General features: G+C 41.1%; 1 protein-coding gene across 1 annotated transcript in view; it reads left to right on the forward strand.

The window, feature by feature from the left end:
* The window catches only part of LOC134346985 (ADAMTS-like protein 1), a 546,173-nt gene that overhangs the window by 450,214 nt on the left and 72,375 nt on the right, over positions 1-23,584 (forward strand). The window contains exons 18-21 of the mRNA XM_063048923.1: positions 12,593-12,803; positions 14,296-14,475; positions 16,936-17,089; positions 17,293-18,424. Coding sequence (XP_062904993.1) covers positions 12,593-12,803; positions 14,296-14,475; positions 16,936-17,089; positions 17,293-18,424 — 1,677 coding nt within the window. The remainder of the gene's footprint in view (positions 1-12,592; positions 12,804-14,295; positions 14,476-16,935; positions 17,090-17,292; positions 18,425-23,584) is intronic.

Genomic DNA, 23,584 nt, shown 5'->3' on the forward strand with positions numbered 1-23,584 from the left:
GACTCACCAACATTTTATACAATTTCAACATAACATCCCAACTCCTGTATTCAATACTTTGATTTATAAAGGCCAATATGCCAAAAGTTCTCCTCACCACCTCATCTGCATAGGGCACCACTTTCAAGTAATTATAGATCTGTATTCCTAGATCCCTTTGTTCTACCACACTTCTCAGGACCCTGCCATTCGCAGTGTATGTGTTACCTTGGTTTGTCCTCCTAAAATGCAACACTTCCCACTTGTCTGCATGAAACTCCATCTGCCATTTTCAACCCACTGCAAGCCATGATAGTCTTCCTCACTGTCCACTACATCCCCAATATTGGAGTCATCCGCAAATTTGCTGATCCAGTTATCCACATTATCATCCAGATTGTTTATATAGATGACTAACAATAATGGACCCAGCACTGATCCCTGTAGCACTCCACTAGTCACAGGGCTCCAGTCAGATAGACAACCATCTTCTATCCCTGTCTGGCTTCGCTCGCAAACCCAATGTCTAATCCAATTTACTTACCTCATCTTGAATGCTGAGCAACTGAATATTCTTGACCAACCTCACATGTGAGACACTCACAAAGGCCTTGCTAAAGTCCATGTAGACAATGTCCACTGCTTTTCCTTCTTCAACTTTACTGGTAATCCCCTTGAAAAACTCTATAAGATACAAAGCCATGTTGATAATCCCTATGCCAAATACTTATATATCTGGTCCCTTAGAATACCTTCTAATAATTTTCCTACTACTGATGACAAGCTCACTGGCCTAAAATTTTCTGACTTACTCTTAGAGCCATTCTTGAACAACAGAACAATGAGAGTGATCCTCTAGACCTATGACTCCCCACCCATGGTTAAGGACATTTTAAATACCTCTGCCAGGGCTCCTGCAATTTCCAGCCTCCCTTAAGGTCCAGGGGGACACTTTCTCAGGCCCTAGGGGGTTACCCGCCATAAATCACCGCGAAACAGCAAGCACCTCCTCTTCTGTTATCCAGATACAGTCCATGGCTTCACTACCATTTTGTCTCAGTTCTGTAGATCTGTCCCTCTCCCGAGTAAAGACAGATGCAAAAAACCCATTTATTATCTCCCCCATCTCACTCAGCCCCTTGCAAAGATGACTACACTGTTCTTCAAGTGGAATAATTTTGGTGTTTGATATCCTAAAAGCCCTTGGGATTCTCCAGAATCAGAATCACTGGCATGTGACGTGAAATTTGTTAATTTAGCAGCAGCAGTTCAATCCAATACATAATCTAGCAGAGAAAAAAAACAATAAAAATAATAAATAAAATAAAAAAATAATAAATAAACAAGTAAATCAGTTATGTATATTGCATAGATTTTTAAAAAATGTGCAAAAAGAAATACTGTATATTTTTTAAAAAGTGAGGTAGTGTCCAAGGGTTCAATGTCCATTTAGGAATCAGATGGCAGAGGGGAAGAAGCTGTTCCTGAATCACTGAGTGTGTGCCTTCAGGCTTCTGTACTCCTACCTGATGGTAACAGTGAGAAAAGGGCATGCCCTGGGTGCTGGAAGTCCTTAATAATGGACGCTGCCTTTCTGAGACACTGCTCCTTGAAGATATCCTGGGTACTTTGTAGGCTAGTAACCAAGATGGAGCTGACTAGATTTACACCTTTCTGCAGCTTCTTTGGGTCCTGTGCAGTAGCCCCTCCATACATGTCAGAATGCTCTCCATGGTACATCTATAGAAGTTTTTTAAGTGTATTTGTTGACATGGCAAATCTTTCAAACTCCTAATAAAGTATAACTGCTGTCTTGCCTTCTTTATAACTACATTGATATGTTGGGACCAGGTTAGATCCTCAGAGATCTTGACACCCAGGAACTTGAGGCTGCTCACTCTCTCCACTTCTGATCCCTCTCTGGGGATTGGTACATGTTCCTTCGTCTTACCCTTCCTGAAGTCCACAATCAGCTCTTTCGTCTCACTGACGTTCAATGCCAGGTTGTTGCTGCGACATCATTCCACTAGCTGGCATATCTCGCTCCTGTATGCCCTCTCATCACCACCTGAGATTCTACCAACAATGGTTGTATCATCAGAAAATTTATAGATGGTATTTGAGCTATGCCTAGCCACACAGTCATGTGTATACAGAGAGTAGAGCAGTGGGCTAAGCACACACCCCTGAGGTGCACAGTGTTGATCGTCAGCGAGGAGGATATGTTAGCACCAATCCGCACAGATTGTGGTCTTCAGTTAGGAAGTTGAGGATCCAATTGCAGAGTGCGGTACAGAGACCCAGGTTCTGTAACTTCTCAATCAGGATTGTAGAAATTATAGTATTAAATGCTGAGCTATAGTATCCTGACGTAGGTGTTTGTATTGTCCAGGTGGTCTAAAACCGTGTGGAGAGCCATTGAGATTGTGTCTGCCATTGACCTGTTGTGGCAATAGGCAAATTGTAATGGGTCCGGGTCCTTGCTGAGGCAGGACCTGCCCCCTTCACCTTGTCTGCCAGAGCAATTTCGTGCCTTTTTCTTTTCAACCTTCTTGATATCCTCTTGTGTTTTTTTGCATTTCCTATACACTATGCTTCAAGCGGCTCATTTGTTTCTTACTGCCTATACCTGCTATGCACTCCCTTCTTCCTAACCAGGGACTTAATATCCGTGCAAAAATCAAGGCTCATTAAAACTGTTAGTCTTGCCTTTTATTCCAAAAGGAACATACAAAGTCTGTACATTCAATATTTCACTTTTGAAGGCCTTCCACTTTCCAAGTACACTTTTGTCAGAAAACAACCTGTCCCAGCCCACACCTGCCACATCCTTTCAGAGGCCTTTCTCCAATTTAGAATCTCAACACAGGGACCAACCCTATCCTTCCCCATGATTATCTTGGAAACTAATGAAATTATGATCACTTGATCCAAGCTGTTCCCCTATGTACACTTTTTGTCATCTGCCCTGACTCGATCCCTAATAGTGTATCATGTTTTCTCTACTTAACTACATATTGAGTAAAAAAAACTTTCCAAATACATCTGACAAATTCTATTCCATTCAATCTATTTACAGCATGGCATTCCCAGTCAATATATGGAAAGTTAAAATCACCTACAATAACAACCTTATTTTTCATACAACTTCTATATGTCAGTAAACTGTTTCCTCTAAATTGCGCAGACCACAAGGTGCTCTGTAATATAATCCCACTAATGTGGTCATCTCCTCTTTATTCCTCTGTTCCATCCAAATATAGCAGCTTCAATTGACGAGTCCAGTCTATCGTCTCTGAGCACTGCCATGGCATTTTGCCTGACCATAATGCTACCCCTCCCCCTTTAATTCCTCCTTTCTATTATGTCTAAAACAACAGAATCCTGGAACATTGAGCTTCCAGTCCTGCCCCTCCTGCAACTAAACCTCACTGGGCGACAAATAAACCTGACCTTAATCTTAATATATTGGCTATTGTTTAATAATTCCACCTGCTGATCCATGCTCTAAGATCATCTGCCTTACCCACAATACTACTTGTATTGACATAGAGTCAAAGAGCACTACAACATAGAAACAGGCTGTTCAGCCCTTCTAGTCTGTGTAGAACTATCATGGACCATAGCCTGGACTTCCTGGACCACAGCCCTTCTCACCCCTCCCAGCAATGTACTTATCTAAACATTACTTAAGACCATAAGACATAGGAGCAGAGTTAGGCTATTTGGCCCATCAAGTCTGCTCCGCCATTTCAACATGGCTGATCAAATTTTCCACTGGACCCAATCTCCTGCCTTCTCGTCATATCCCTTCATGCCCTGACCAATCAAGAATCTGTCAATCTCTGTGCTAAATATACATAAACACTTGGCCTGCACAGCTGCCTATGGCAAAGAATTCCACAGATTCACCACTCTTTGGCAAAACAAATTTCTCCTCATCTCTTTTCTAAAAGAGCACCCCTCTATTCTGAGGCAGTCCCCTTTGGCCTTAGACTCTCCCATCATAGGAAACATCCTCTTCACATCCACTCTCTCAAGACCCTTCACCATTCGATAGGTTTCAATAACGACACCCCTCGTTCATCTTAATTCCAGTAAACACAGGCCCAGAGCCATCAAATGCTCTTCATATAACAAGCCTTTCAGTCCTGGAATCATTTTTGTGAGCCTCTTTGAGCCCTCTCCAATGTCAGCACATCTGTTCTAAGATAAGGGGCCAAAAACTGCTCAGAATACTCCATGTGAGGTCTCACCAGTGCTTTATAAAGTATCAACATTACGTCCTTGCTTTATATTCTAGTCCTCTTGAAATGAATGCTAATATCACATTTGCCTTCCTCACCACAGACTCAATCTACAAATTAATTTCTAGGGAATCCTGCACAAGGATTCCCAAGTCCTTTCAAATCTCGGTTTATTATTATATCCTCTCGCCATTTAGAAAATAGTCAACCCTTTGATTTCTTCCACCAAAGTGCAGGACCATACACTTCCTGACACAGTATGCCATCTGCACTTATTTTCCCATTCTCCTAATCGGTCTAAATTCTTAAGTAGCCTCTCTATTTCCATAAGACGACCTGCTCCTCCACCTACCTTCATATTGTCTGCAAACTTTGCAACAAAGCCATCAATTCCATCCTCCAAGTCATTGACATATAATGTAAAGAGAATCTGCCCGAACACAGTGGAACACCACTAGTCATCAGCAGCCAAACAGTAAAGGCTCCCTTTATTCCCACTCTTTGCCTTTTGCCAATTAGCCACTGCTTTATCCATGCTAGAATCTTTCCTGTAATACCATGAGCTTGTTAAGCAGCCTCATGTATGGCACCTTGTCAAAGGTCTTCTGAAAATCCAAGTACACAACATCAATTGATGGTCCTTTGTCTATCCTGCTTGTTATTTCTTTAAAGAATTCCAACAGATTTACGAGGCAAGGTTTTCCCTTGAGGAAACCATGCTGACAACAGTCTATTTTGTCCTGTGCTTCCAAGTACCTTGAGACCTTAATAATCGACTCCAACATCTTTCCAACCGCTGAGGTCAGACTAACTGGCCTATAGTTTCCTTTCTTCTGCCTTTCTCCCTTCTTGTAAAGTGGAGTGCCATTTGCAAATTTCCAGTGTTCTGGAATCATTTCAGAATCTAGTTATCTTTCAAGGTCATTACTAATGCTTCCACAATCTCTTTAGCCATCTCTTTCAGGACACTGGAGTGTACACCAAATCTGGTCCAGATGATTTATCTACCTTCCAACCTCACAGTTTCTCAAGAACCTTCTCTCTAGTAATGGTAACTTCACACATTTCATGACACCTGACACCTGGAAGTTCCACCATACTGCTAGTGTCTTCCACAGTGAAGACTGATGAAAAATACTTTTTCAGTTCGTCCACCATTTTCTTGGCCCCCATTACTACCCCTCCGGTATTGTTTTCCAATGGCCCGATATCTACTCTTACCTTTCTTTTACACTTCATGTACCTGAAGAAACTTTTAGTATCCTCTTTAATATTACTGGCTGGCTTACTTTTTTAATCTATCTTTACCTTCTTAATGACTTTTTAGTTGCCTTCTTGAATGCCCATGACTATTTCCCCTAACACCCCTGTAAATTGAGAACCACTGATTTACCTTATTCTGTATACTGCACACATTCAAATGTAACGTCTTCAGTCCTGTATTCAACCTTTTTGATTTTCTCCACCTTTTACATTGCAACTCAACCTGTTTACTGCAATTTTGCCCTATCAACAATCTCTCCTCACTACACATTTCCTCTGTTTGTAAACCAGCTGCCTCATCTTCAGCAATATCATCCGCCTTTCCTTCTATACTTCTTGCATTGAAATACACGCAGCTCAGGACGTGAGTCGCACCATGCTCAACCTCTTGATTCCTCACTTTGCCTGAGGTCTTACCAACATCTGCCTCCATAACCTCTCCACTCATTGTTCAGGCATTCTGGTTCCCATCCCACCATGCAGCATTAACAAACCTTCCTGCTAGGATATTAGTCCCCCTCCAGTTTAGATACAAACTACCCTGTCTTTACAGGTCCCACCTTCCCTGGAAGTGAACCCAGTGATCCAAAAATCTTATGCCCTCCCTCCTACACCAACGCCTTAGCCACATGTTAAACTGTATAATCTTCCTTGTTGTGGCATCACAAGCGCGTGGCATGGGTGGCAATCCTGAGATCACAATCCTGGAGGTCCTACACTTTAACTTAGCTCCTGATTCTCTGAACTCCTTATGCAGAACCTCATCACTCATCCTACCCATGTCATTTGTACCTACATGGACCATGACGTCTGACCGTTCACCCTCCCACTTAAGAATGCTGAGGACTTTATCAGAGATATCCCAGACCCTGGCACCTGGGAGGCAACATACCATTCAGGAATCTCTTTCTCGCCCACAAAACCTCCTATTCATCCCCTGACTTATTGATCCCCTATCACCACAACATGCCTCTTCTCCCCTCTCCTTTTTGAGTCACAGAGCCAGATTCAGTGCCAGAGATCTGAACATTGTGACTTTCCTTTGACACAAAACCATCAATTCCATCATTCAAATCATTGACAGGTAATGCAAAAAGACCCGACCACTGTGAGTTTTCTCCATTAGGTCATCGCCTCTCAACAGTATCCAAAGTTGTATACCTGTTGTTGAGGGGGATAGCCACAGACTCTGCACTGGTTCCTCTGCACTCCTTTCCCCTTCTTGACTGTCACCCAGTTTCTTGTGTCCTGCACCTTGGGTGTAACTACCTCTCTATATGTCCTATCTATCACACCTTCACCTTCATGAATGATGTAGAGTTCATCAAGTTCCAGCTCCAACTCCTTAATGCAGTTTGTTAGAAGCTACAGCTGGATGCACTTCTTGCACTTGTAGCCACCAGGGACACTGGAGGTCTCTCTGCCTTCACACATCCTCCAAACGGAGCGGAGCATTCAACTATCCCACATGGCATCTCTACTGTCCTGGCTGAGCAGATGTAAAGAAGGGAATGAGGTAAAAAACTTTAAATAGATCTTTTCTTTTTTGCCCTCTCTTTGTTGAAACTTTGGAGAGCTAAAGCCTCAAGATCACCAATCTGCCTCTGCCCACTCAGACAACAGCACCTGCGTTTGCCCTGCCTTCCTTTAAATTACTCTTGTTAATCCATACCAAATATCGTTTGTTCACTGGTTAAAGCTTTTCTTCGCTGTAGCGACCCGTGCTGCCTTTTCTACTTGGGTTGCGGACCTGAGTGAAATTCTCTCCTTCTCATGTCTGGATTGGTTGCTGGTCAAAGCTCTTTTTCACTGTAGCGACCTACTGCTGGCTTTTCTTCTCAACATTTCAAATGTTGAGATCGAACCCCCAATTCCGCTGACAGCCTGTTCCACTCTCTCACCGCTCTCTGAGTGAAGAAGTCCCCCCCCATGTTCCTTTTAACCTTTCACCTTTCACCTTTGACCTAGTTTTAATCTAGTCTCACCCAATCTCAGTGCAAAAGGCCTGATTACATTTACTCTATCTAATAATTTTGTACCCTATCAAATTTTCCCTCATTCTCCTACACTGCAGGGAATAAAATCCTAACCTATTCAACCTTTCCCTATAACTCAGATTCTCAATCTTGGTAACATCCTTGTAAATTTTCTCTGTACTCTTTCAATCTTATTGATATCTTTTCTGTAGGTGGGTCTCCAGAATTGCACACAATACTCTAAATTAGGCCTTCAACATAAAATCCCAACTCCTGTATTGACTTATGAAGACAATTGAGCCCTTAGTTCTCTTTATGATCCTATAAATAGATGCAACTCGGAAAATTAGTCCCTCCATGCTCAGTCTTTTGGTTCATCTGCTAGGATTCTAATTGTCAGTCCTACAGCTCTATATGTGGAATAGGAAGAAAAGAAAGCTGCAAGAACTAACCTTCACCTCTGCTTCTCCTTGCCAAAACCTCAGCTCCCAAATCTAACACTGGTTCACTCCAACAACGGCCACTCTGCCTAAACCTAACTTCTCTGTATCGTCCCTTGCCATGTGCTTAATAATCCAAATGATCTCACTCTCCACGAGAGGTCCTGATAGGCTCCACTCAGGTCTTTAATCTTGTACTACTCACCACAAGCAAAGGTTTGTGTGATCGCAAACCCCACCAGAAGTCCAGACAGGCCTCAATACTTTCAATCTCTCACTGTATGAAAGCTGAATTTCATTAATATATTCTCACCTGACATATCCTGTCAACTGGAGTAAATTGCTCTCCATATTTAACTGGAACCTTATACTAAACAATAACATTCTCGAATTCTGATCCCAAAGCTCCATTGATAGTGTAACTTAAGGGACAACAATCGTTAATTCCATTCCATCATCCCATCAATCATCATATTCTCTCTCATCAATACCCACACAATAATAAAAATCAAATGAAGAACACAAGAGGGCTTGAAATTATAAAATATTAAATTGACTGTGAAGTTTATCTTGGAACAGGAAATATTCTTGATATGTTGACATACCTGTGGGAGTCTAGGTTACCTTCAGGTTTATTTCTAAACTCTGGACACAGATTTTATATTTCAGGTTTTATCTCCACAAACACAACATAAGCAGGGAATATAAAAAAATAATTGCAGATGCTGGGGATCTAAAGTAATAAAATAAAACAGGGAATGCTGGAAGTACTCAGCAGCTCAGCCTGTGCCTGGGAGAAGAGAAATATAGTGAACATTTCAGATTGAAGTCATTTCATCAGAACTAAAAACAAGATAAACAAGCATGTTAAACTGCAGGGAGGGGCAAGTCTCTGATAGGGTAAAACCAGGATGATGGTGAGCATAAATTGGTCCATGGGAGCAGTTAGAGGGGGAGAGCACAGATTGAAAAAAACATAAGCAAAACAGTTGTAAAATGTAAAGCAGAAAGACATGGTGGTAGGATGGAAAGATCTTCCATTCTCAGTGGAAAATGAACGGGAGATAGAAAACAAACAAACTGGCCCAATATTACAGATCGACAACTGATACAGATGGAGAAATCAAGTTAGCTGAAGTTCTAGAATTCAGTATTGAATCCAGAAGTCTGCAACATACCCGAGGGACAGTGAGTCGAAGTTCCTCAGGGTTGCATTGAGCCTCCCTGTAGAAGTACACAGACGAAGGCCATAGACCGAGAGGTCAGAGTGGGAGTGGGATGTAGATTAATGTCGGGTCAATGATCTTCCATCAGAGCTGCTTTCATTAATCTGAAAAGTTAGTTCTGTTTGTCTCTCCATAGATCAACAGAGCACTTCCAGATTATCTCTCCTATTTAGTTTCATATTTGGACACCTCACTAGTCTGCTTTTGATCCAGTAAAATAGCAATATCCTAGAACTGAGTGTAGATAGGCATATAAATGTCCAGAATGTTTTATTTTCTGGAAGGAACCAAGGTACCCCAAACAAAGGGACCAAAGATCAGAAATCTGAGATGAAAATGTGCAATTAATGCATACAAACCTGATAAAGAGGCTCTGATATTTCTTGAGTGAGCTGTTGTTTCATAATAATTCCCATAAAGTCCACCAGCTTTGGACTACAACATTTTTATTTGATTGCTGGTTTATTGCAGGAACAATTGAAATGAAAAGTACTCAGTAAGTGAGCCACAGCAGATGTCCGGTCAAGTAAGCTTTAGCTTCTATGTTTTCTTCTTGTTTTTGGTTCAAAGGATACTTCAGATCAAACACTGCACATGCAATCTTCCCTGTAAGATTGGAAGCACTCCATGTTGGACAGGGAGCACCCCATGCAAGTTTTGCCTTGAGAGTGTGGTAGGGAAGGATCTCCATTGGTCAATCAGCACTCTATGATTGGTAGAATCATAGACAGCTGGAATATTGAGAAGGTGTTCATCTTGTAGGATAGTCGTGGAGATGTGCGAGGTGAGGAGCACTTGAGATATCTTAAGTTCTCATTTGAGAGCCACTTTCCTAGGGGAATCCATTTTCTTTTCCAAGATCAAAGTCTCATATACATTGAAAATGTCCAGAGAATTAATTGAAGAGACCTCATCTCATTCCTACACAACTACGAGAAAATCTGCAGATACTGAAAATCTAAGGCAAAACATGTAAAATGCTAGAGGAGCTTTGCAGGTCAGGCAGCATCTATGGAAATGAGGGAGAATCTCGGCAGGAACATCAGTTGATCTATGTACATACCGATTGTATGTACATAAAGTGATGGTAGCAGTATCTGTATATAAGGTGGTTCTGACAGGAAATGATAAAGTAGTGGTGGTAAGGAGGTGTGCTGGGATGGGTTAATGGGTGAAGGTGTAGATCAGCCTGACAGCTAGGGAAAAGTAACTGTTTTTCAGTCTTGTGGTCCTGGCGTGAAATTAAACATGATTCCATATACTTGTTGTCTAGTTATAGTAGACACGTTGTCTTTGAGCAGGTTTCAGTGTTATTGCAATACTGTACAGTTGACTTAGCAGGAAAATCAGCCAGAAATTTTCCTCAAAAAAAAAGAAATGAAATGCAGAAAACAAATGTGAGTTTCAAGCATTTTTCCCTCATTTTTCAGCCACTGATATTTGGGCCCTTGATGCTTGTCCAGAAGCCTTTTCAGTGAGGTTTTCTGCAGACTTTACACCTCACACAATTGACAGGAGCTAGTGGAACAATTCCTAGTACTATTGCCTCCTGCCCTGCCTTTATGATCAGTCTGTTAAGAAGATAGCTGATGAGATTCAATTCCACCCCTTCACTGAAGCCAGGCAGGTTGTTTTCTCATCAAACAGGATAAGTAATCACCAGATGTTGTCTCCTGTATGATCCAATGTCTAACTTCAGGGTCTGAACAAGAAAATTGGTTAACCTTTGCCTGGTGTGTAACGGATTCTGTGACTAAATGGAGTTTGTTTTGCTCTTCACTACGTGCACTAAGGCAAACACAGCCTGCATGAAGGCAACTTCATTTCTCAAGCAATATTTCATGCAATATTATCCTATAAAGATTTATCAATAATTTCGAAGATGTCAGAATATCTTTTTCAGGTATGAACCTACTTTATATTAAAGTAGGAACTCAAAGAACATCAACTAATTTCCTGACAAAGACTAAAACAACAGGAATTCTGCAGATGCTGGAAATTCAAGCAACACACATCAAAGTTACTGGTGAACGCAGCAGGCCAGGCAGCATCTGTAGGAAGAGGTGCAGTCGACGTTTCAGGCCGAGACCCTTCGTCAGTACTAACGAAGTCAGTCCTGACAAAGGGTCTCGGCCTGAAACGTCGACTGCACCTCTTCCTGCAGATGCTGCCTGGCCTGCTGTGTTCACCAGCAACTTTGATGTGTGTTTCCTGACAAAGACTGATATTTTACGAAGATTTATTATTATGTTATTTTGTTATTGTTACTGTGTGCCATACTTGAATTGCTTGCAACCACTGGATTATTTATGGTAGACCATAAGACCATAAGACATACAGCAGAAATAGGACATTCAGCCCATCGAGTCTGCTCTGCCATTCTATTATGGCTGATTCGAGATCTCACTCAAGCCTAAACACCTGCCTTCTCAGCATGTTCTTTGATGCCCTGGCCAATCAGGAAATAATCAACTTCCGCCTTAAATATACCATATACTGTACCCATGGACTCAGCCTCCACTGCAGTCTGTGGTAAAGCATTGCATAGATTTACTACTCTCCGGCTAAAAAAATTCCTCCTTACCTCTGTTCTAAAAGGTCGCCCCTCACTTTTGAGGCTGTGCCCTTTAGTTCTGGATACCCCCACCATCAGAAACATCCACATCAACCGTATCTATCCTTTCAACATTCAGTAGGTTTCAATGACATCCCCCTGCATTCTTCTAAATTCCAGTGAGTACAGACCCAAAGCTGCCAAACGCTCCTCATATGGTAACCCCTTCATTCCCAGAATTATCCTCATGAACCTCCTCTGAATTCTCTCCAATGACCACACATATGGGGCCAAAAACTGTTGACAATACTCCAAGTGCGACCTGACTAGTGTCTTATGAAGTCTCAGCATTATCTCCTTGCTTTTATATTCTATTCTCCTTGAAATAAATGCCAACATTGCATTTGCCTTCTTTACCACAGACTCAACCTGTAAATTAACCTTCTGGGAGCCTTGCATGAGGACTCCTAAGTTCCTCTGCACCTCTGATGTTTGAACCTTCTCCCCATTTAGATAATAGTCTACACTATTGTTCCTTTTACCAAAATGCATCATCATACTTTTCCCAACACTGTATTCCTTAGGTGAAGGATTAGGGATTGCTGAGAAACGTGTGTAGTTTGGCAGTTATAAAGAATGGATCAGTATTTGTGATTATCCTTTACTGCACCTCAATGATTACTTGTTACAAGTTGTCCAGCACAACATTGTTCAAGTTCAATAATATAATCTGACACAGAAGTTTATGATTATGATTTAGTCATAGAATCTTAGACTTGCAGGTGTTAACTTCTTGCAAAATAAACTTTTTTTTGTAAAAGCTGCATAGAAATGTGAAGAATGCCCACTGGAGCTTGATTTCTAATTTGAAACAGATGAATGGCAATTATTTTTGGCTTTCGTACAGGTGGGAGCTTGGAAAGTGGAGTCCCTGTTCATCCAGCTGTGGCCTTGGTCTACAGACCAGAGATGTCTTCTGTATGCACCTCTTATCTCATGAAACTAATGAGACAGCGACCCTGGAGGATAAGAACTGCCCACAGCCGAAGCCAGACAATGTGCAAGCTTGCAATCAAGTCAGTTGCCCCCCAGACTGGCATGCTGAGGAGTGGCAAAAGGTACACAGTCTAATCTGTCTGAACTACAATCTTACACCAATAAAGGGACTAGTCTGTCCCATGTATGTGTATGCCAGTCTTCAAGTGACCTACATTCCTATTTTTGCCAATTTCTCTGCATAGTTAACATTAAATGTTTGAAAGATCAAATGGAGTTTGATTACCCTGCCCTCTCAGTTATGTTCTATTTCTTCATAATTGACTGCAGGTAAAAATTCTCCTCATTTCCTCTCTGATTGCAATGCCAACGAACCTCAATGGGTGACCCCGTGTCACCGAGCCATTTGCCAGAAAACACAGCTTCCGTCCATTTGCTTTACCAAATTCCTGTATAATTGGGAATAGTTCTGCTGCAGATGGATTACCTTTACCACTTTGTGCTCTTGGGGGAAAGTGCTCTGGTCTCTCCACATTACTATAGATCATCTTTCCTGGGACTGTTCTTCCCCATCCTTCCTGAATTGCAGTTTTACAAATGCCCCATTGTATTGCACTGGGACTACAGGTCAGATCATGAAGAAATATACGTGTTAGGGAAGCATATCTACAGCTTAAATAGGGTATGAACAACTGGCACAGATAAAATGCAGCCATTTTCACTAGTGTGCCCAGAATTGTTTTAGAACCAAGAAAGATGAACTCTTATCGACGTTGATAGTTTTTATATGTCTCTAAGATTCAGAAATATTTAAAAGCTATTAAAATAGAATGATTAAAAAGAAATGTACTGATATATAAAACACAATCATTTATACTAGCAAATGAAAGCAAAATAATTTTAAACTGGTGAGAAATTGAGATGGTGTTGTTCAGAGAAACAATGGTGTCCTTAGGAATGAGTCAGTAAAAGTTAACGTACAAACTCAGCAAGCAATTAGGAAGATAAGTGGTATGTTGGCATTTATTACAGTGCAGGAGTAGAAATGTTTTTTCCAATTGTACACAGGACCCTGGTGAGAGAGAGTTTGCAATAAAACATGGAGCTATTAGATTATCATAAAATCCAGCTGGGTTTCTAACATCCTTCAGGAGAGGAAAAATGCCATCCTTACGCAGTCTGATCTTCTTATTCTCATATATCATTTTGTAGGTGGCAAGTCTGAAGAACGGACGCAGGGATCAAGAGTATTGTTTCAGGTTTAGAAGATAGCTACCCTTGAAGAAGCATGGAATTGTTATTGCCCAAAAGGAATTAACTAGCCCACTGAAATATGCCATCTCTCTATCAGTCCACTGGTGTAATTTTTAAAGGATTGAGAATGTCAATTCAATTTTCTCCACATATATCCTCTGCCTGTAATTTACTGGAGATAAGTTCCTTACTAACCAATGGCACAATCTGATCTTTTGGACATCCTTTTCTAGCCCAGCCCTTCTTTAGTGTGACACTCCTTAGCCAAGGAATGATGGGTTACAATTAGTTCTCCAGCATCTCAGACAATGCTCTAATCCTTTGCAATGCCTCTAATACAATTTTATTCTAATGTGTAAGTGTTCACAGAGCTGTGGCCGTGGTATTCAGATACGACAGATCTTCTGCAAACAGAGAATGGCTGATGGGAGTTTCAGGTACTTGGCTGAGGAATTCTGCATCACTCCTAAACCGGATGATCATCAGCTCTGTGCAAGCATAGTCTGCCCAGCTCAGTGGCTCCTTTCTGAATGGTCACAGGTAGGATCATCTCAACCTGGCTGCTACAGAACTTTTAGGTTGGCATTTGGCTTCAGATTTAGAATGGGATTTCACTCATTGCAATAAATAAAGGCAACCTAGAAGAAGATCAAAGAGAGATTGAGAATAGTTAAATATTGATGCATGTGTAAAATCTGGTACAGGAATCTTTGCAAGTGAAATATTAGATAACTGAGAAACAAATACTGGTAGAATGAATGTATTGGACTAGTGTGATGGGCTAGAATCTGCAAATCAATGTACAATAGCGATGCCTGAAAGGGAGTGCATAAATCTCAACGAAGGAAGGAGTTTGAGATAGGTGTCAGAGCCCACATCTGAGTTAAACGAGAGTTTAGCTCTTTGGCTTAATGGATTTTGGAGAATGCATATTGGCCTGTCATCTTGTTCTTTGCATGATGGGAGTAGTTATTTCATGTTCACCTGAGAGGATGGATGAAGAAGCCTTGGAGAAATGTTTTATTTGAAAGGGAATAACATCCATTCTGCTGCATACCCTAAATATTCCAGAGGAGTTTGTATATATATCAAAAATTGTACTATAAAGAGTAGTAAACAGAGAAAAACTAAATCAATATTTGGTGTGACCACCTTTTGCCTTTAAAACTGCATCAATTCCCTTAGGTACACTGTCATGCAGTTCTATAAGAAAATTATGTTGGGACTGGTCAGCTGCCTCCCTGATGGATTTGCATGATGGACGAGAATATGCTCAGCATTGAGTGCTGGATTATTCTGATTGAGAAGGGACGTCAGTTTGATGTATCTCTCGTCTGCTGTACTCCATTTCCATGGCAGCCCACTGCTTTTCTGGTCCTCAACCTTGTCTGTTTCTTTGTGCTTCTTCAACACATCTTAAAACTCCTGTCTGGTGAAAAAGAATTCTGTTTGGGAGAGATCTTGCAGGATGACCACCGTGTGTCTTGTTGCTATGCTCACTCTTACCATGGTTTAAGAATTGGTTTGGAGGCTAAACTGTCTCATTTGCCACACCTTCACCTATTAGTTTGGTGGTCCTTCATCCAGTTTGATTCATTTTACACCCATTTCTGTTTCAGTAAATCATTTTAGTTCATTCAACTCATTCTGTCATTGATCATTAGCACCTCTTTGTTATCATTGTTTAAGCATGCCCTGGGCTATATACCTACAAGGTAATCATTTTTATTTGAGAAGTGGTCTATTACTTAATGTTACTTTCTTGAATGAAATACAAAACATTTTCTAATGTTTAATTTTTTTGAAAATGAATGTTTTGGAAATCTAAAATTTGTTCTTTTCTACTGACAAAAAATAAACATCTAAAACAAAAGTTATACAAAAAAATCTGGGGTGCCTAAGACCTTTGCACAGTGCTTTGTATATAGATATATATTACACTCAAGCTTCTGGAGCTGAATTCGTATTGAGAGGTGAGGGTGCCACTATGAGAGATACAATTCACTCTCAAGTGAGAGGCCAGCATCATTAAAAGGATGCAGATCAGACATTGTGCTGTAAGGTCAGGAAATATTTGCTCTTTTATCAAGTCATAACCATTGAATACCTTCTCAAGCTTCCGGCCAGGTACAGGTATTGATGATAACTGATTCTCTAAGATGGCAGAGTTTGTCATCAAAACATCAGTTATGATCGATACCTGTATCCAGCAGGAAGCCCACAAAGAGTTTATTCGTTGTATACGCCGGGAATCACTAGATCCTTTGTCACTGAATACCCGTCTGTATAAACCTGATAATCCGTGGCCATGATCGCATCATTCATACCATGTAGCACTGTACATCAAAAATATCTACAAAAGAAGCACAACAAAGATATTGTGAAGATGTAACTTTATTTTTGTCTGCATTTGGAGAAATGTTGATCTGTATGTGGGAACTGTAATATATTTCAGCTAATATGACCAAATTTATAAGAGTTACAGAGAAGCTTTCAGCCGTTAGTGGAAGTTCATAACAAACGGTGACCTACTGACACTCAAGAGATTGGAAATAAGTTTTGAAAGTTAATAATTGTCCCTTTAGTTGTCACTTTACAAGTGATGTCTGAAAGGACAGCATGAGAAAGATCTAATGCTCCCACTATCCACCAGTTTGATGGCCAACACTTGGACTTTTGATGGGGAAGTCATTGGCACCTGTCATGGAGACAGGCAACAAGGAGATGCCCCACATCACTGCCTTCTCACTGACCATTACTACTGTAGCAGGGTGAATGCTGAAGAACACCGGTTGATTCTGCGCCGGCATAATTATCAATATCATCGACCCACGGTTCTCAAAGGTCTTGTGAAATTTCTAATTTTAATATTAGTTATTTTTAATAATTGAACTTTGGGCTGCACCTTAATGCCATATCAATATCCTGAACACGGTTTCTGTAAAAGCATTTGCCGTTTATTGATAACGTAACTGAAAATGTCTTTATCAATGTGATTAGTGTTCCACCACCTGTGGGGAAGGTATACAGAGACGTGATGTGGTTTGCAAGAAGAGGGGCCATGGTGGGATTTCCATTACTCTAAATGCTTCAGAGTGCTCCAATCTCTCTCATCCACCACTGCTACAAGCATGCTTCATCATGCCCTGTGCTAGTGAGTTCAATCAGTATGTGCTTTACCTTGTATTGATCATTTAAAACGTTAATAACAACTAATAGCTGTTTGATATCTTTCTTTCTTATTGTTGAAAGATATTGGTTTGAGCTTTAAGCATGATAGCTTTCTGCTGCAATTTTTTAAAATTGCTTTTCTGCTCAGATTTGATTGTGATTTTAGGATCTTTTGTTTAACTCCAGGAGTAAATAGAAAGGAGAACAAACTTTCTCATCGCCATGGACCTCACATACTGGGGCTTCGAAAGGTCTATATCCAGCTAAGGAAAGAAAGGAAACTCCACTTCAATATTGGTGGGCAGGCGTATCTGCTTCCCAAAACATCTGTGCTCATCAGATGTCCTGTTAGAAGATTTCAAAAATCCATGATAGTGTGGGAGAAAGATGGGAAACACCTACCAAGCTCTGCCCATGTCACTATCACTCCTTTTGGTTATATCAAAATAAACCAGCTGCAGCCAATGAATGTCGGTACCTACACATGTGTAGCGGGATCTGCACGTGATCATTTTGTGATTAAAATAATTGGGAGCAATAAAAAGCTGGTTGAATGGCCATCAGCCAGCAGACAGGAAGAGGCCACTGGACTTTCAAATGAAGCACTAAGTCCAAAAGATAAGCATCCACCTGGAGTGAGGAGGAATAAGACAGATAAAAATCATTTCTTCATTCATCCTCAAGCTCAATATGATGGAATTATTCGTAAGTTGCTTGAAATAAAAGGTTGGCCTCAGGAGAGTCTGGACTCAATGGAATCACAAGAGTCCACAGAAAAGGACTTTGTTTCTATAGAGGATGCTCGTGTGGAATCCAGCATTTCCCTAACTTTTGTGATAGATCAGGAGAGACTGGATGAAATCAGCAGGGCCATTTCAAGGCAGAGCGATGATCGAAAGGATGCCTATGCTACCCATGTTATCTCGCACTTAATTGCTGAAATTTCCAAGGCTGAGCCAGATGCCAATGAATCCAAACTGAAAGTCCGTGACAGGAACAAGTATACTAATTCAGTGGAGTCTTCCTTTCATAAAATTACCACTGATGACCATGGATTATCAAAATTATCATCAATGGAACAGTCCAGTTCCAAGGGATCAATCCATGCATCTCCAGAACTATTCAAGGCACCAGTAATATGGCAGAAGGCCAATGGTAAGCCTTTAGCTTCATCAACAGAGGTTGTTGCTGACGTAGGCCGCACAGTGCTGCTGGCCAGCTGGACTCGGTCTTTGACACTGAGGTGTGAAGCAGATGGAAATCCAAAACCACTCATCAGCTGGACAAAAAATGGCCAATTGTTAAAATACAGCCAAAGGTATGATCAGTTGTATTCCTAAGCTAATTACCATAAGAAATTGGAAACGAAAATAGCATTTGCTTGAAATACTCTGCGGGTCAGGCAGTATTGGTGGAGAGAGAAACCGAGACAATGACAGGTCATCAAGCTGAAATACTAAACATTGCTTCTTTTACTCCACAGATGTTGCCTGACCTGCTGAATATTTCCAGCATTTTCTGTTGTTATTTCAATTTTATTCATCATGTTTGTTTACATAGCAAATTAACTGGTAACTATGTTGGAGTAGTTAACATTTTTACTTACATTCCAACACGAAGAAACTAACAGCTGCATTGAGTTCGCTATGCTCAAAGCTATTGATAGTTCTGAATGATCTCTTACATTTTCGGAAAGAACCCTATTTGTATGTTTAAAGTGTGCTTTAGTAAGATTATTTGCAGAGTTATGAGGTTATTTTTGAAAATATATTATTACAATATTACACAATTAATGTAACAGTGATTTGCCAAGTTTTTTGTTAGTTTAATTAGTTGTTCTCATTTGCTTAATTCATTTTTGTGAGTTATTGATATCTCTGGTAAGGCCAACAAGTATGGTACATCCCAAACTGTCCCTGAGAAGGTGGGGATGAATTATTACATTGTTGAGTGTCAAGTGACCGGCAACAATGAATATAGAATTGAATCAGGTATTATAAAAACAAACAAACATTTATTAAACTCTGCTCAAAAATAGCGGAATGTATTTAAATGACTAATTTAACCGCAAGTTAACTGCTATACGGCAACTCTGGAACAGTTCTTAAAAGGGTAAATGCGAAAACAGTTCTTAAAGTGGTAAATTCGAACACAGTTCTTAGAATGGTAAATACGAAAGTCCAAGAGATTTATACAGTCAATTAGGAGAGACTTTCCTGAAGTAAAGAATTCCTCAAAAACGTGACGTTACTGCTGATCCCAGCCAGAACCTGCCTTGTCCACAGGATTCACGACGACGGAAATAAAATGGTTTAAGAGAACTGACCTTTTCCTCTGAAGAATAGACACTGCGCAATCCTTCCTGCTTTAGCAGAGGATATCTCAAAATGCAGGTCACTATTTCTTGAACGAAAATTCAATAAAGGTCGATCCTCTCCAAAACCGCCAAACGATATCAGCTTTACTTGACTCGGCGAACTCCTGTACTTTGGTAAGGTCTTCGCTCTCCAATACTACCTACAATCGACAGTAGAACTCCACTTTAAAACAAAACTGCGTCATAAGACGAATACGCAGCATAATGGAGTATCTGATGAATTAAATAACAAACTAAACTTAAAACTCAATTGGAAAAACTAACTGCGTCACACCAGGGGTCTCCCCTTATGTACCTGGTGAGAACATGTCATCACGTGACCTCACATGGGCGGGAAAATTATATCATGTGACCTCCACAAGACTATTACATCATGCTCATAAGACATCACAAGATACCCATGAGGTATGTAACATGAGTCATAGAGTTCTGCAGCATAGAAATAGGCCCTTCGACCTAACTCATCCATCTTGTCAAGTTACCTACATGAGATAATCCCCTTCCCCATGGAAGGAGTTGTGGAACAGGATGCAGGTGCATATCCCTCTGAACCTGAGCAACAGAGGATAACTAAAAAAGCAATATGGGGAGAAAAGATGAGATACGAAGGCAAGCTAGCCAAGAATATAAAAGAGGATAGTAAAAGCTTCTTTAGGTATGTGAAGAGGAAAAAATTAGTTAAGACCAAAGTTGGGCCCTTGAAGACAGAAACAGGTGAATTTATTCTGGGGAACAAGGAAATGGCAGATGAGTTGAACAGGTACTTTGGATCTGTCTTTACTAGGGAAGACACAAACAATCTCCCAGATGTAATAGTGGCCGGAGGACCTAGGGTAACGGAGGAACTGAAGGAGATTCACATCAGGTAGAAAATGGTGTTGGATAGACTGATGGGACTGAAGGCTGATAAATCCCCAGGGCCTGATGGTCTGCACCCCAGGGTACTTATGGAGGTGGCTCTAGAAATCGTGGACGCATTGGTAATTATTTTCCAATGTTCTATAGATTCAGGATCAGTTCCTGAGGACTGGAGGGTAGCTGATGTTATCCCATTTTTTAAGAAAAGAGGGAGAGAGAAAACAGGGAATTATAGACCAGTTAGCCTGATATCAGTGGTGGGGAAGATGCTGGAGTCAATTATAAAGGATGAAATAGCGGCACATTTGAAAAAAGCAGTAACAGGATCGGTCTGAGTCAGTGCGGATTTACGAAGGGGAAATCATGCTTGACTAATCTTCTGGAATTTTTTGAGGATGTAACTATGAAAATGGACAAGGGAGAGCCAGTGGATGTAGTGTACCTGGACTTTCAGAAAGCCTTTGATAAGGTCCCACATACGAGATTAGTGCGCAAAATTAGAGCACATGTTATTGGGGGTAGGGTACTGACATGGACAGAAAATTGGGTGGCAGACAGGAAACAAAGAGTAGGGATTAACGGGTCCCTTTCAGAATGGCAGGCAGTGACTAGTGGGGTACTGCAAGGCTTGGTGCTGGGACCGCAGCTATTTACAATATACATTAATGATTTAGATGAAGAGATTAAAAGTAACATTAGCAAATTTGCAGATGACACAAAGCTGGGCGGCAGTGTGAAACGTATGGAGGATGTTGAGATAATGCAGGATGACTTGGACAGGTTGGGTGAGTGCGCAGATGCATGGCAGATGCAGTTTAATGTGGATAAATGTGAGGTTATCCACTTTGGTGGCAAGAACAAGAAGGCAGATTACTATCTGAATGGTGTCAAGTTAGGAAAAGGGGAAGTACCACGAGATCTTGGTGTCCTTGTTCATCAGTCACTGAAAGTAAGCATGCAGGTACAGCAGGCAGTGAAGAAAGCTAATGGCATGTTGGCCTTCATAACAAGGGGAGTTGAGTATAGGAGCATAGAAAAATTTCTACAGTTGTACAGGGCCCTGATGAGACCACACCTGGAGTATTGTATACAGTTTTGGTTTCTAAATTTGAGAAAGGACTTTCTTGCTGTTGAGGGAGTGCAGCGGAAGTTCACGAGGTTAATTCCTGGGATGGTGGGACTATATGTTGAAAGATTGGAATGACTGGGCTTGTGTACACTGGAATTTAGAAGGATGAGAGGGGATCTGATTGATACATATAAGATTATTAAGGGATTGGACACGCTAGAGGCAGGAAACATGTTCCCGATGTTGGGGGAGTCCAGAACCAGAGGCCACAATTTAAGAATAAGGGGTAGGCCATTTAGAACGGAGTTGAGAAAAAAATTTTTCACTCAGACAGTTGTGGATCTGTGGAATGCTCTGCCTCAGAAGGCAGTGGAGGCCAATTCTCTGGATGCTTTCAAGAAAGAGTTAGAGCTCTTAATGATAGTGGAGTCAAGGGATATGAGGAGAAGGCAGGAACAGGGTACTAATTGTGGATGATTAGCCATGATCACAGTGAATGGCGGTGCTGACTCGAAGGGCCTAATGGCCTACTCCTACACCTATTGTCTATTGAACCTCTCCTGTATACGTGGATGTCAAACTATCTTTGAAACATAATAATGGTACTCACCTCTAACACTTCTTCTGGCAGCTCATTCCACATACTCCTGATCTACAATGTGAAAATGTTGTTCCTCAGATCCCTTTCAAGTATTTTCCCTTTTAGCTTGAGCCTATGCTCTCTAGTTTAAAACTCCTCTGGGTGTTTGACATCTTGGCCCCAGATAATATGGTTTCATTTGGCTGTGTATTGGGTATTCATGTATGGTTGAATGACAATTACATTTGAACTTTGATTTGAACTGGGGAAAAGACTATGACCATTCACCTGTTCTATGCCCCTCATTATTTTATAAACCTCCATAAAGTGACCCCTCAGTCTCCTACACTCCAGCTCTCCATTGCGCTCAGTTCCTCCAATCTCAGTAACATCCTCTCCAGCTTGATGACAACCTTTCCAGGCAGCCAGAACTGGATACAGTATTCCAATTGCGGTCTCACCAACATCTTGTACAGCAGTAACATGGTATCTCTACTCTTGTACTCATTGCCCTGACCCACGAAGGCAAGCATGTCTGCCTACCTGTGTTGCCACTTTCAGAGGGCTACGTACCTGCATCATCTTCCTTCCAGGGGCCTACCCTGAAATTCTGTCAGTGCACTGTGGTGAGCACCTTCACTAGGTCATTGACGCAGATGAAAATGACACTGCCCTGAGGAACTCCTGCAGTGATGGCCTAGGTTTGGGGTGATCGGACTCTGATGCCTAGGGCCATTATCTTTTATGCAAGACATGATTGTAATCATAGGAATGCTTTCCCTTTATATACCAATTGATTTCATTTTAATCACCGTGTCTTGATGCCTTACTCAGTCAAATTTTGCCTTGAAGTCACTTTCACCTCTCCTCAGCAATTTAGCTCTGTGGACACAAAGTTGCAATAAAAGATGGACCCAAGTGGCCCTGGTAAGACAATCACTCAAGGGTAGGTGACTTTTCAGAGCACATGTGCATTTTCTCAGTTTGCTGACATTTGAGAGTTTTAATAACTTAATCAACTTTGAGCACCAGGACATTTGTTGCAAGGTCCTGCAATTATTGGCCACCCCTAATTATCTTGGAAAAGGTGGTGGAGAAACTCTGCTGTCCTACTGTGTGCCAGTGGACTGTCATGCCACTGTTTAAAAAAGGATGAGGTAAAAGGCAGAACTAACTATAGGCTAGAAAGTTTAAAGTCTGTAGTTGGGGAAATGCTTGAAACTATCATTAAGGAAGAAATAGCAACACACCTGGATAAAAGTGTTCCATCAGACAGACACAGCATGGATTCACCAAGGGCAGGTCCTGTTTGACAGCCCTACTGGAGTTCTTTGAACTGATGTAGACTTGGATTCCAGAAGTTACTCAATAAGGTGCCATACAAAAGACAACAATAAGATAGGAATGCATTGAATTGGAGGCAACACATATATGAATAGAGGATCAATTAGTTATTGGTAGGCAGAGGATTGTAATAAATGGGAATCAGTGGTGAGCAAGGTGTCATGAGGGAGGTGTTAATTCTGCAACAGTTCACGAAGAACAGTATTTTAAGGATTTGGAAGAGGGATACAAGAGTAACGTGTCTAAATTC

This window comes from Mobula hypostoma, chromosome 5 (genome assembly GCF_963921235.1).
Source record: "Mobula hypostoma chromosome 5, sMobHyp1.1, whole genome shotgun sequence".
Taxonomy (NCBI): Eukaryota; Metazoa; Chordata; class Chondrichthyes; order Myliobatiformes; family Myliobatidae; genus Mobula; species Mobula hypostoma.